Source organism: Electrophorus electricus, chromosome 1, assembly GCF_041902795.1.
Source record: "Electrophorus electricus isolate QZ-2024a chromosome 1, ASM4190279v1, whole genome shotgun sequence".
NCBI lineage: Eukaryota > Metazoa > Chordata > Actinopteri > Gymnotiformes > Gymnotidae > Electrophorus > Electrophorus electricus.
The window spans coordinates 43784281-43798889 of NC_137497.1; the positions used below are offsets into that span (position 1 = coordinate 43784281).

At 47.2% G+C, this 14609-nt stretch overlaps 1 protein-coding gene across 9 annotated transcripts in view; it reads right to left on the reverse strand.

The window, feature by feature from the left end:
* Positions 1-14609, reverse strand: part of mllt10 (MLLT10 histone lysine methyltransferase DOT1L cofactor) — a 40239-nt gene that overhangs the window by 12440 nt on the left and 13190 nt on the right. For all 9 annotated transcript variants that reach the window (XM_035525853.2, XM_081721358.1, XM_081721340.1 and 6 more), the window contains exons 6-11: positions 14173-14266; positions 11699-11788; positions 7106-7201; positions 6438-6762; positions 3759-4445; positions 431-600 (exon numbers count right to left, since the gene is read on the reverse strand). In XM_035525853.2, the coding sequence (XP_035381746.2) occupies positions 431-600; positions 3759-4445; positions 6438-6762; positions 7106-7201; positions 11699-11788; positions 14173-14266 (1462 nt within the window). The remainder of the gene's footprint in view (positions 1-430; positions 601-3758; positions 4446-6437; positions 6763-7105; positions 7202-11698; positions 11789-14172; positions 14267-14609) is intronic.

Here is a 14609-nt window from a genome sequence, read left to right on the forward strand (position 1 = left end):
GAACTTTACATAATCTCACAAAAAGCTAATAGGCTGGAAAAATATTACAAAAAAAGACAAAGTGTTAAATCTAGAGATCACAAATGACCAGAACAGCAGACAGGTCATGGGGTTTCCCCACAGCAGTGAGACGTCTTAGTAACGTGAGAGGCTGGCACAGCACACTCCAAATAACTCCAGCGTTACCGCAAGACTGTTACCCCCCACCCCCCACACACACACGTGCACACACCACCTTCCAGGTCACCGTTCCACTGAGCCTCAGGCCAACACCAATTGCTTTTTAACTGATTGAATTTCAGGCTCCTTCAGTGACCTCGTTTATCTCGTGGTTGGAGGCTTTTTCCATCCATCTGCTTCGTGTTCGCAGATTCGATTGTATTGTGTAAATCTGCGCAATATCGGTTTGTGTCTGTGGAGAAATACTCACGTGTGCGGAGGAGCTGCTGAAGGGGGCGGGAGGTGGGAGGGACGAGAGGCTGGGCATGGAAGTGACCGTAGACTGCTGATTGGCCAGCTCAGAGCTGGCCACGCCCAGGCTGCCGCCCAGGACAGCACTGGGCAGAGGACCGGCTACGTCACTGCTGCTGGGACACGTGGCTGCAACACACACACACAGCAGAATTTACTGAATAAGTAGACGCCTTAGTGACTCTATGTAATTAACATCAGAGACTTTGTTTCAACAGCAGCTCTGAACACTCAACATCACAATTTAAGATTTGCTGTGCCCACCCCCATGAAGTGTGTTCTTCCTCTCTCCCTGTGCTCTCTCTCTCTCCCTCCCTGCCTGCCCGCTCTGTGCTTGCTTTCTCCCCTCTGCACTCTCCCTCTTTCTTTCCCCCTGTGCTCTCTCTCTCTCTCTCTCTCTCTCTCTCTCTCAGGGAGAACATATACTGTCATACAGGGAAGTATGTGTGCTGCTCTAAATAACGGCGACTACCTACACACACACACACACACACACACACACACACACAACTAGGCCTGCCACTGACCCAGGAAACAGCTCTCTGATTGGTACGAGTCACTGTGGCCTCTCTCGGCGGAGGACCGGCAGGGAACTATTTGCCCATCACACATACACACTGTTTGTTGTTGGTGTTGTTTTACTCCCCTCTTCCCAACCCCAAATCTCAAATAAGTCTCGCTGATGGCCCAGGCTGACCCCTGGAGAAGTGCGAGGGAGGCCCCACTGCCTCAGAGAAGAAAGAGCAGCTCACAGCTGTGAACACGGACTTTACGAACAAGGCTGCATTGTGAGTCAGAGGAGGACCGCGTGAAGCCGGTCCGGCACCACCCTCTGTCTACAAACATCCCATAGAAAGGAATTCTTCACTCCAATCATAATGTCATGATGGAGCATAATGGCACTGCGTCGTTCATCATGCGAATCGTAATACGGTTATGTAAGGGCAAAGCTCACATCTGCAAGAATCTGAGATCAAATTTGGTTTACCCAGTTCACATTAGACACAAATGAACAGCCATTCATCACCGCACTACTTTAATAAAATCACCCTTAATAAAACTGATAATACCTGTAATTTACTTAATGCATTAACAATTAAATTAATCTTTAAATAATCAGGTTAATAACTAAAATTTCTTCAAAGGTCAAATAAAAGTATGTTCATTTAGAGTTTACAAGAGACATGGTTGCCAACAAAACAAGGACACGGCTATCTGCTGGCCATCGAAGGAGCCAGTCAGTCAGCTCTGGAGACCCTACAAACCCGTTATCAAATCAGGAGGGGTGAGGGGACGCTCTAATCAGGAGAGGAGCGGCGACGCTCTAATTGGATTAACTGGCATCTCCCTCCTCCCACTGCAGTAACGCTATGAAGGTTCAGAGAGAGGTTAACCACCAGGCTCAGTCTGATAAGGGGTACGTGCATGTACACAGACACACGCACACAGACACACGGAAGCCTTCATGTCTCGTAAGTGCTGTTTACAATGCAGTAGTTGTGCTCTGAACAGTGCATTGAGCTGGTTCTGGTTCCCCATACGGCACGTACACTACTGGCCTAAACACAGTCCTGCCGCGTCATCGTTACGAGTCATTCGGCATAATGACTGAGCAAGCCAAGCTGTTCCCAGTAATTACTCCAGTAACTGTGCTCTTTCCGCACCTAAGAGAGTGTTTCTACGGAGATACACTGCCTTGTTCTCCCAAGCAGTGGATTGGGGGGGTAGGGAGGCAAAATGAAGATTACAGACACCATCTCATCTGGTAATCTGCTCCTCACATCAGTCAGCCACTGCTTCACCGGCAAATTAAAGAATCCGACACAAAGCCGCACTACCCAGTGCAAGGACTCAGGTCTCGACAGCAGTGACTCAGCCCTGGCAAGATGAATGTTTGCTTTTAATAATGGCCCCCTACTTCTCTCCCTGATAAAAAAACAACAACACACAAACACACAACAAAAGCAAACGGAAATACTCAGCACTGCCAGGGCTGGTTGGCAAACTGGGAGATGGGAGGGCTGACAACCACAGGTCTACATTAACCCTGGCTAAACATTTACAGCCCCCCCAAGACCAGCAACAGGTGAGGGGGCAGGACAGGGGGGGCAGGAGGCGGGGCAGGGTCCTCTCAGCAATGGGGCTTTCACGTTCACATCTAAAGGGACCTAGGAAACATTAGCCCGGTTGCCAAGCAACAGCAAAGGAAAGATAAGACTCTTAAAAGTGTCAGTGAGTGAGCGTGTGCGCGCTGGACGTGGGATGGGTAGGCGGCAGGGTGGCAAACGTGTCTGTGGTGATACTGATGACTTCTACGTATGGTGAACATTAGTGCGCGCGTGTGTGAGAGAGAGAGAGAGAGAGAGAGAGAGAGACCAACGTGTTCTATGCTCGTCAGTAACTGCAGGCAGTGAACAGCATATGTGTAGTTACCCCACACCCCAGGTGAAGCACGCGTAGTTACCCCGTACCACAGCGGCGTGGAGGGGAAGGTCAGGAAGGGGTGGGGCATCTCTAAACCCCGCCTTATACAGCTGTGTGAACTTCTGGGGTCCACAGGCTGACAGGGAAGAACAAACACCACTTAGACTAATTGCCTGTGCCGGGCTGCTGGACTCAGCGGGCCTCTCCGGGTCGCGGGGGCTAATGTGCATCTCTATGGTGACTGGGCTGACCTGTGCCCAGCACCACTCAGGTGCAGGTGAGTGGAGAGGCGTTCTCCGTGCTCCACACAGAGTAGACGCGCACGCTTACGGGAACACACTCTGCCAGCACACCACACACATCCATAACAACTGGGCTCGGTTTCTATAAATAATTCTATAAGCAGCAACAATGCCAATTATTACTCCAGTTACGAGTGTGTGTAACATTAGCAGACATACAAGATATTTAAGGTTTCAAGCCTAAATTCTACAACCATTTTCACAGGACAGGAATAAATTTTACTGTGTTTGGTTTTTGTTTTTTTATAGTAGTTTGTTTCAGGCTTGTAAGCATTTGGTAAATCGTGTCACTAGTGTGGGCTATTTCTAAGAAAACTTCGAGCTTCGAGACATCAATATGTAAATATTAGTGCACAAACTAGTGTGCGTGTGTGAACGTGTACGGGCGTGAGAGTAAGTGTGTATGACAGTCTCAGCATGCAGTCTCTCTCATTCTCCACACCAGTTGTTTATAACACTGAGTGACGGAGACAGTGGAAGACGGAATTTGACGACATCTTTTTACCTGCAACATCTAAGAGGTTATCAAAAACATGCTTGTAATTGTCACTCTTCCCCTACCTGCACCAGTGGGCGGAGAGCTAACAGTGAGACTCTGCAAGCTCCCATTCCTGATCAGAGAGGGAGATTTCTGAACAGCCACGCCCCCTATACTTGCCACTCCCCCAATGCCAGCCACACCCCCTACGCATGACAAGCCCCCAGTGCCGCCGCTGCTAGCGGTGACGGCACTGGGCCGGCCCACCGCGGAGGAAGAGGACGGTGAGGGCGAGGTAGAGGAAGGCAAGGCGGCGGCAAGCTCGGCCCCCTCTGGGGTCTTGCTCTCCTGGGTGGTGAAGCACGGACCATAGCGGTTCCGCCAGTTCCCGCGCTTCTTCTTCTTGACGCCATCCTCACCGGCGGAGGAAGATGAGGAAGATGAAGATGGCTGGGGCCGTTTGTAGCTGGCTGAGGCCAGCCCACCCACCTCACCGCTCTGGTGAGGACTCTCGTAATGCTTGCCGGAGCCAGAACCGGAGGCGGAGCTTTGCGGGAGTGACATCAGCGAGCCAAAGGTGTTCAGGGCCACCATGCCCTCTGAGGCTCCGCCCTCTGGGCCTCCCTTTAGGACACAGCGGCCGAAAGAGGGCGGAGCGTAAGAGTCCCCGCCCCTCAGGCTTGAGTCAGAAAAGCTGAGGAAGTCGGATGTGGGCGGGACCACCGACGTGCTTGAAGCTGTCTTGCTGCTCCCACTGCCCATCAGAAGACCTAAGGAGGGAGAGAGAACAAAATCAACCAACCAGAGATAAAGGGTGGGCAGGAAAGAGAGGAGAGAGAGAGAGAGAGAGATTGCTTTCCACAGTAAATGACCAAGCACTAGGATGGTGCAGCAGCATATTAAACACAGCCTCAGGTAAGAGAGGGCGTGAGACAGGTGACAGCAGACACTCACTCACTTCCTCACTTCTCACACACAGTAACCACCAGCTTCTGGACAGCTGAACTCACTATAAGTTGCTTTCACAATCGGGCACCACAGTGGCCCCTCAGAAGGGCAGACAGACAGACCCAGGGGTGGGCACTCGGTCAGACCTCGCCCTCCTCACACGGCCTGTCCTCTCAGGTGAGGGTATTTAGACAGGCCCCGCCCTCCTCACACGGCCTGTCCTCTCAGGTGAGGGTATTTAGACAGGCCCCGCCCTCCTCACACGGCCTGTCCTCTCAGGTGAGGGTATTTAGACAGACCCCGCCCACCTTCTCACGCAGTCTACCCTCTCCCTCCTCCAGCTATGGCACCATGCCAACATGCCCTGAGCTGATCTCATGCCCCCTTCCCCACACGTAACGTTATTTCCATCTTAACTGAACCTTTTCTCAGTTTTGACATCCTAAAAGACCTTCTCAAACCCAAGACTACAAACGCAAGAGACAAGGCGACAGATGTCCCCCGCACAAACTACAGCCTTCAGAGAGTTCACAAAAGATTGTAGTAAAACTTTTCTTTAAAGGATCTGATTCATAGATCGCCTGAGAAGGCATTTGTGAATACTATGTGTCCACTGACAGCCAGCCTTGGAGTTGGATGACATGTTTGGACTCCTTTGGTATGCAATATCAAACATACTCAACATACCTGGTTTTAAAAAAAGCCCTTTTTTCCTTTAGACTTGTCATCCTAATAATAGAATAAGGCGTCTTTAAATTAGCTTCTTTTTTTTTTCATTTGAGGATTCAAAATTGAGAAAATCTGGTGTATTTTGATTTTAATGAAAAATTTACTTTGATTTTTATCAAGAGGAATTTACTGAGAAACACATTACATGAGCCTGCAACATTCAAAAAAGCATAACGCTCAATCATCCAACATGATGTTAAAATAAACCAAACTATCGCTATAGAAACAAAACTCCATTCTTCTGGAAACACGGCGCTCGACCAGCTAAGAAGGAAAAGGCATCCGATAAGGGCAGAATACGAGTGTTGGAATTCTAAGGCTTCATAAATGGATGTATACAAATGTATCTGGTATTAATCCACAATAATATCCGGTTTTGACTGGACCATGTGCTGAAGATCTCAAGTGGAGCCTGGAGACAGGCCAAGACAGGCCAGAGAGAGATTTGGAGTTAGGGTACATTTCTTATTAAGCGATTTGTTTTTGTTTTTTTTTCATAAAATACATTTAAAGTTTAAAAAACCCTCCAAATTAGTGTTATGTTGTTTATTTTCATGATCTTTTGTTTAATGCTGTAGTAAAATAAGTTCGCTGAACGATCTCCAACACTCCAAGCGCGCGCACGCACACAACTCCAGAGTATCTACACTTCAAAATATTTACGATTAGTCTGAAGTTTCCAGACATTTCCATATGTCCTCATCACATGCAGATAGCAGAGAGGATGAGAACATGCTCCAGTGTGTCCCCACACAGACGCACACACACAGCACTCAGAAACTTCTTACTCCAGATTACAGCAGCGGCGGCAGTCAGCCAGACGACAGTCTTATCTCAGACTCACACACACACACACACACACACACACACACACACACACACACACACACACACACACTGCTCGCTGCTATTCTGGACTCCATCCAGCCATGTCACAACACACTTACTCAACTGTCAGACACGAGCCATCATCATACAGGCATGACTCACTGTTTCTACATTTCAATTTGGCGCGAATAAACACACAAGCCCAATGGCCCACTGCCACACAATTCAGCCACACCCTCAACTGCCCAAGCTCTTACCCTGCTGAAAGGGGCTGGTGGAGGACGGGGCAGTGGAGGACGTGGCCATGGTGACGACGGGTCCGTGGGGCTTGGCCGGATTGGCCTTGCGGCCCCGGGAGCCCGACCCCGAGCCCGAGCCATGCCCCCCAGACTTCTTGCTCTTCCCCTCCGAGCACTTGCCATCGGAAGAGCCTCCATCTTTGGAGCCGGTGGTGGTGGAGTGGGACGGCACCTCCTGGAAGTTGGCGTTGGTGAAGCGTCCTCCACTGTCATCCATGCGCTTCTGGGATGAGGAGACGGAGGAGACGCTTCCCCCTCCGCTGCTGCCGCTGCTGTTGTAGCTCTGGGACAGGCAGAGGACAGATGCACGGAGACTTCACCTTCTCCCCAATGCAAGCACAGATGAGCTGGCAGGGTTCCAGAGGAACCGCCTCTCAGCTCAGGAGAACAACGCCTGCAGAAGCTGTCAGGGCTCCTAGTGTCTCTGTGCTACTTTGTACTTGGAATTAAAGGGCCCGATTGCATCTGATGTTTTTTTTTGTTGTTTTTGTTTTTTTTTTAAATGAATGCGGGTGCGCATTTTGAACAATTTGTTGTTTTAAAAACAACAACAACAACAACAAAACCCAATTTATCTTAATGCATTACATGCCATAAACAAATAATCTGTACAAAAGGAGGCTGACCTTCTCTGAGGTGACCATTAAGGAAGGAACGAGGGAGGGAGAGAGCTCCAGAGACTTCTTGTGCTTGGGTTTATGTCGGTCTCGCTCTTTATGCTTCTGATGAAAGAACAACACAAGAGCAAACGGCCATTAACGAAGAAAGGGAACAAAACAAAACAGGTGCTTATATTTGCAACAGGACAAACAACTAAAAAGGCAGGGCAGGTTGGAGGAGGCGATGACTGCACTGTAGACATGTAAAACGACAGAGCCCTGAAGGGAAGACGAGAGAGAGAGAGAGAGAGAGAGAGAGAGAGAGAGAGAGAGAGAGGGCTGAACTAGTCAACACTCCGCCCGCGTTCAGGCCGGGCGAGGACTTGGCGCATCACCTGTGCCATACGACTCAAGGGGAGAGATTCCCATTAATGATGGGGGAAACGTATTCTTCTCTTCCTCCTGGATGTGGCAGATTTCACCCGCCGGCGAGACCTAAACACGGGCTGCGGTGGCTTCATTTACACCCCGGGCTGGTGCCGCGCCACGCCTCGAACCTCTCCATTCTCACCCGGGAGGAGAGGGAGCGTGAACAAATTTACACCTCCTGTTCCGAGCCAACACCTCCAACCTCCTTGCTTTCTGAACTTAAATGAAGAACTGTGAAAATATGCAGTGATCCTGCAAGACTCCCGAAGCACGTTTACGCGTGCCCCCGCGGAAGGAGCCGCGCTCTTCCCCGCTGCTCTCCTGCTCGGCGCTGAACTAATAATGTGATGACAGTTTATGCTGCCATCCTGTACACGTGGCGGGAACAGTTTCAGATGCCCCCAGACTCCAATCTCATTGGAAGAAAACTAGCTTCCATTTTCTTCACGCCAATTAGACTTTTCCACGACACAGAATCTGAAAATAGCATACACAATTTTCTTCTTCTTTAACTGTACATAAAATCAAGGTCGGAAAACAAACCCTGGAATTTTTTAAACATACGCCCATTACCATATTTTTAAAAGGCTGTGTTTTTTTTTTCTCTCCTTGTGCTAAATTTTGTGCAATTTCGTATCTAATGCATGCAGAAAAAAGACCACTAGTTTGAAAATCAAATTCACCTCGTTTGGACTGAGTTTTTGCCCAATTATCTCCAAAGTGTTGGTTGCCAGTTCCCTCCTGCTGACTGGATCGCCCCTAGTGTACTGGCCCAGGCAGTGTGCAAGAAGACAGTACACACGTCCTCTCAGGCAGAGGGGTAGTGAGACAGTGAGCTGTAGTGAGCGCTAGTTCTAGTGAGACAGTGAGCTCTAGTCCACAGGGTAGTGAGACAGTGAGCTGTAGTGAGCTCTAGTTCTAATGAGACAGTGAGCTCTAGTCCACGGGGTAGTGAGACAGTGAGCTGTAGTGAGCTCTAGTTCTAGTGAGACAGTGAGCTCTAGTCCACGGGGTAGTGAGACAGTGAGCTGTAGTGAGCTCTAGTTCTAGTGAGACAGTGAGCTCTAGTCCACGGGGTAGTGAGACAGTGAGCTGTAGTGAGCTCTAGTTCTAATGAGACAGTGAGCTCTAGTCCACGGGGTAGTGAGACAGTGAGCTGTAGTGAGCTCTAGTTCTAGTGAGACAGTGAGCTCTAGTCCATGGGGTAGTGAGACAGTGAGCTCTAGTTCTAGTGAGACAGTGAGCTCTAGTCCACGGGGTAGTGAGACAGTGAGCTGTAGTGAGCTCTAGTTCTAGTGAGACAGTGAGCTCTAGTCCACGGGGTAGTGAGACAGTGAGCTGTAGTGAGCTCTAGTTCTAGTGAGACAGTGAGCTCTAGTCCACAGGGTAGTGAGACAGTGAGCTGTAGTGAGCTCTAGTTCTAGTGAGACAGTGAGCTCTAGTCCACGGGGTAGTGAGACAGTGAGCTGTAGTGAGCTCTAGTTCTAGTGAGACAGTGAGCTCTAGTCCACGGGGTAGTGAGACAGTGAGCTGTAGTGAGCTCTAGTTCTAGTGAGACAGTGAGCTCTAGTCCACGGGGTAGTGAGACAGTGAGCTGTAGTGAGCTCTAGTTCTAGTGAGACAGCTCTCATTCCAGCAGGGCGGCGCCTTCTTATCAAGGTGCTTGTCTCAGTTAACAGTGTGTTAGCCGTTCTAGTGTGCTCTTGTTCTCTGCGAAGCAAACTTACTAAATTCCAGTCACTGTGGTCAGCTGTCTCTGAGATTCACCGAACTGATCAGAAGGCCATTTGTTGTACAAGGCTTTACGTAGTGGAAGGAAAGCCTTGGTTAGTTAATCCAGTAGTAGGAAAGGTGTGAGAAAACTGAAATTACTACCAATCTTAAAATCATCTTGACAGTTGTTGCTTGGCTGACATTTGGGTAAGTCTTCACCAACCTAATACGTAAACATTTAACAAATTAATACATCTGGACATGGAACTCTCCTATAGAGTAAAAATGGACATTTAGGTCTCAGACACACTGATACTCAAGCACTCAAAGTAATAACCATCATTAATCAACACCTACAGCACAGTGCCGACATTCAAATAATTAAGCTTTGATATGAACAGACCCATATGACTATGTCTATAGCCACAGAAATTAAATTAAAATTCTACTAAAATAAAATAGCCAAACAAAATAAAAAGAGTCTTTCACAACAGCAATGAAGCACGGCAAAACAAGCTAAAATGATCGGAATTACATTGATGTAGGGGGAGGGCTACGTTGCCAGATACTACTCAAAACCCCCCTCTTGTAGGCCATCTGAACCAGCTGCAAATTGAGAAGCTTTTAGTCTCTATTGTTGTTTGGCCCCAGGGTTTGGAATTAGCTAGGTATACATCTGAGCCCCCCAACCTTTGACCTGGGAATGTGGAGGGGGGGGGGAGAGAATGGGCCCCCTTTGCTAATGCAAATCGGCTGCCGTAACAAAAGGACTGAGCAAAACCCTCCACCACGAAGAGCCAGCACCCACAGCCCCGCCCATCACACCACCCTGCACAACTGAAAAAGCCTCGAATATTACAATACGTTTGGCTTTAAAAGAAAATCACCCTAAACGCTATCTGACAATCTCTCTCTGACCTGAGCTAGACAATTACGTGGCCTCCTGTATTCTTCCAGCACCTTCACGGAACACTTTCCAACTCCATTCTGCATTCACGTCCACAAAAACTCTTCTAAGCTGAAAAACTTCACTTGTCAATCTCCCCGAACAATTACATGTCACTGTTCACCACTTAATGCAGTTAAAAGTACAAATGTTAACTTTTAATTAAATAATCGTTAAATGCATTAAATATTAGTGGGGCTTTTTAAAGAATAAATCTGTTTTTTTAAAGACCTAAGAGTGCAAAACACAAGACACAACTGTCACAGGAAGTTCAACTTGTATTGGACAGAATCCAAATGATTCTCCCTTCATGGCAACACAGGATTCAGGGCTACGCATCGTCTAATTACAATGGGCTCAGAACTTCTCGGCAGGCCTCTGTGGGTTCAGTGGTCTCGGCGCACTGATTCCGGTTTAGGCATTGCTGGGCATGACTGGCGAGGACAGGAAGTGGCGCGGAGGAGAACAGAAGCATGCTCATGAGAGACATGCCCTGCTGCAACCGCCAACACGGTACGATTGGTTAACAGTGATTACTATAGTCCGCAGGGCCATGACCGTTGTAGGATGAGGGGTCACCTCTCCTCTGTGCAAATACAGTATGGAAGACATTTAACAAACTGGGTAGAGGTGGTGTGTGGAGCTTAAGGTGAGGACAGAGAGGGATAAAGCACAGATTTTTAAAAAGTGGAAGAAAAAGGTTCATTTAAAAAAAAAAAAAAAAAAGAACAAAGTTTAAAATATAAACAAACTGGACAAGCAAGGGCACTAACTATGGCTATAATAAACAGACAAAAACATTTCCATAATTGGATAATTTTGGAATCAAAAATGCAAATCTAATAGATGAAGTTACTGAACTGCATTAAACTGGAGTTTCCTAGCACAACATAGTTTAACAGGAGGCCAACGGCAGACACTAGGGACAAGCAGAGTGCAGGGAAGTGTGTTGGGAAGTGCGTGCAGGGAAGTGTGTTGGGAAGTTTGCGGGTATGACATGCTCTCCCACGCAGGCCACACTATGACGCCAAACTCCAGCTGTGTTCCTCCCTTCTCACACCAACACCACACCCGATATAGTGGAACATATACGTGCTGACATTATTCATGATCAAATACATAGACACATGGATTGATGGATAGAAATATACATAAATATCTATTCTTATACCTGTACCTATTAATATTTGTATTTGCATAGGTGTAAAAAGGTGTAAAATGTGTGTGTAGAAGGTCCCTGCTGTAAACACTGACTAAACGCTGACAGCCCAGTTAACTAACAAGGACGACTAATTTGTTTTCTGTGAAATCAGGCATTCTTTCGTTCCTTCACTCTCTTTAGCTTTTCAGAAAGAAACCCCAAGGGGCACTTCAGATCAAAGTGACCGAGGTGCACGGAACTGACGTAAAGCTCGCCAACCTGGGCACACAAGCGGGGCCACGCATTTACCTCATAGCGTGCCGAGCGTGCGCTGAAAGGACATATCACGGGCAGAAGGCACGGTGTGAGGAAGACGAGGAATCTGCCTTACCTTCTTCTCCTTGTCATGGTGTTTATCCAAAGAGTGAGAGGGAGAATCGCTTAAGCTTTGAGGCCTACTAGCACGGCCTTTGCTCCTTCTCTAAAAGGTGAAAGAGGAACTTCGAGTTACTAGATGAAACCGGTCCAATTATTGGAGAAAAAAGTCAAAAAGAAGAGAGAAAAAAAAAAAAAAAAAAAAAAAAAAAAAAAAAAAAAAAGCCCTTACTGAGATAAAATAATTTTTAAAAATAAATAAATAAAAAATGAGGCAGTCAGAAAAGGCAGTGTTGTGAGAACCACTGAGCATAATTTGTGCTGTTCTGAGATCAGTAAAACATGGACAAAACTGCCTTGCTTGAACCAATACAGGGAAACTACTTGCCGAGTCAGTCTAAGGAAAAACAAAATCAGGTAATTTTCTAAGAAAGGTGGTCATCATTTTTGTTTACATGGTATTTTTCTTTTCATCCTCTTTTGGTATTCACCAGTGAAATAATGGTCAAAGACACAAAGGCTGTCACAACCAATTAAAAATAAAATAATTTAATTATTCAGAACGCACAGTGCTGTTTGAATGTGCAGTAACATGTTATAATTTGCATATTCTCAAACCTCTTGGCTCCCAAAATTTGTAGGAACCACGTGCCAATGGTACTGTACATTTCTTGTACGTGTCCACATGCCCGAGTGCCAAGCAGAGGAGTTTGAGAATATGATAATGAAATCGATGCCTGAAAACTGGATTTAATCCAACACCACCATTAATCAGAGGGTTTAAATAAGACTATTTCGCTACTCTTGTGCTGTTTTATGCAACTACTGAAACAGTGTGAACCTTCTTTCTCTAACCACAACTTCTGAAACATCCACAGTAGTCAGATTTAAACAACAACAACAACAAAAAACAAAAATCAAATTCTCTGCAAGCATTGGGAGCATTGACAATAAACCTTACTTCATACAAAATGTCCTTTGGTTACCAGACAGCCACTGAAACAAAAGTCTACGTGGAGACGTCGAAGGTTAGTGGCATACTACAGATTTATTAATCCAAGATAATCCATTAACATGACGGGTACATCATGCAGAAAGGTCACACCACACTCAGTCCTCCCAAAATTTAAGACAATGAGTGATTTTAACCAGTCAGCACATGAAGGTTTGTGGTTTGTGTTTTTACATGAGGGATAAAGACCCGACATGAAGCATTAAACAGACTTCATGTGCTACGCCTCACTAATTACACCATGTTCAAGAACCTACTGAAGGGACAAAATGAAAAGAATGGTGAAAACGTGAAATATCGGGACCGTTTGCCAAAAATAATGAGTTTTGACTGCATCGAGCGTGCAATCCACCCCCCACCCCCGCCCCACACACACACTTCGCCCTGCAGCCCTGCTCATTACTGCGCCTTCAGAAGGCCATCGCCACACCCCCACCCTGCTCTCACATGACCTATGGAGAGCACAGTGTGGGAGACGCCTTTGTTTGGAGGGAGGAGACACACACACACACACACACACACACACACGCACGCACGCCGGCGAGGTAGGAAGGAGAGGTGCTTGCTTGCACTGGGCCTCTATCTCGGCCTTCTGAAACTCTAGCCACCTCGGTGAGCGAGGGATTAAGAGGAGGCAGGAAGAGAGGGGACGACAGTGGAGACCGGGGGTTGGGAGGGGCGTCAGGAACAGGGGGCAGGAAGAGGGGTAACTGCCGAGGAGCTCGGGGGGGCAGGAAGAGGGGGGGACGACAGAGACAAGCAGGGGCACACACAAAGCTCCAGAGAGGTACTGCTGAATGGCCACGAGATTAAGGGGTTACAGGGGTTGGGAGATATAGATCTCGGGTAATTGTGTGCGTGCGCGCGTTGTGGTGGGGGGTGGATGACTATTCCACAGCTCTGCTTTCAGCAGCTGTAATTGAAGGAAGAGGCTAAGTCACTCAAGGAATCAGACCTGCTCCAGATGACTGGTGTTAAACAGCACCGCACACACACACACACACACACACACACACACACACACACACACACACACACACAGAGTTCTGAACGGCTTCCTGCCAACTTGTGCTACCTGCACGGTGACAGTTGTATAATTTAAGGAATTCCAGACAAGGCAGACTTGCTTGGGTTCTGCAACTACACACAGACTTTCCTGCAAAGCAATGTGAGGGAGAAATTTGGGCAAAGTGCAGAGTGTCGCCACAGTTCTGTGCTCACAAGGTGTTCACCATGCTGGAAAAATGTTGGTGCATGTTAAACAACTAAAAAACAAACAAACATGCTGAAGAAGAAAAATAAAACACAACAACAAAGCTTTATTCCATATATTGGAACTTCAGTCACCCAAAGCACAGAAACACCACCTAATCCAGGAGAACTATGGTGAAGGAACACATCTGGACATATTCCAGACTGACTGAGGACTCAATTCTGGCCTTAAGATGAAGGGGTGTTTGTGAAAAGCAGGATCTCACCAGCTTGCTGTAGTGGTACTTGCAGTAGCCACAGTACTTCACGTTGTCAGCGTCTGAGCCCTGCTCCTCACAGAGCAACCCGGCGAACTGGGCACTGCAGCAGGAGACAGAGGGGAGGACAGACATGGCTATTCAAGGAGGACGTCAATTACAAACCCATCGTATTTGTTCAGAACCACAAAAACAACACACAAACCAATGCAGAACACAACTGAAATAATCATTTTACACCGTCACAAGAAAACGTCTGATCAATAACCATTTTTGTATGTCCCATTTTTGTTCTTGTGTGTGCATGTTAAATTGTTTTTCTGGGCAATGTAACATCCTGCCTTAATTGGTAAGAAACAGTAAGCTTTCAAACTTAGGAAAATAGGTGAGACAGTGAAGATAAATAACTAAATAAATAATGTGACCAAGTAAGTAAACACATTAAA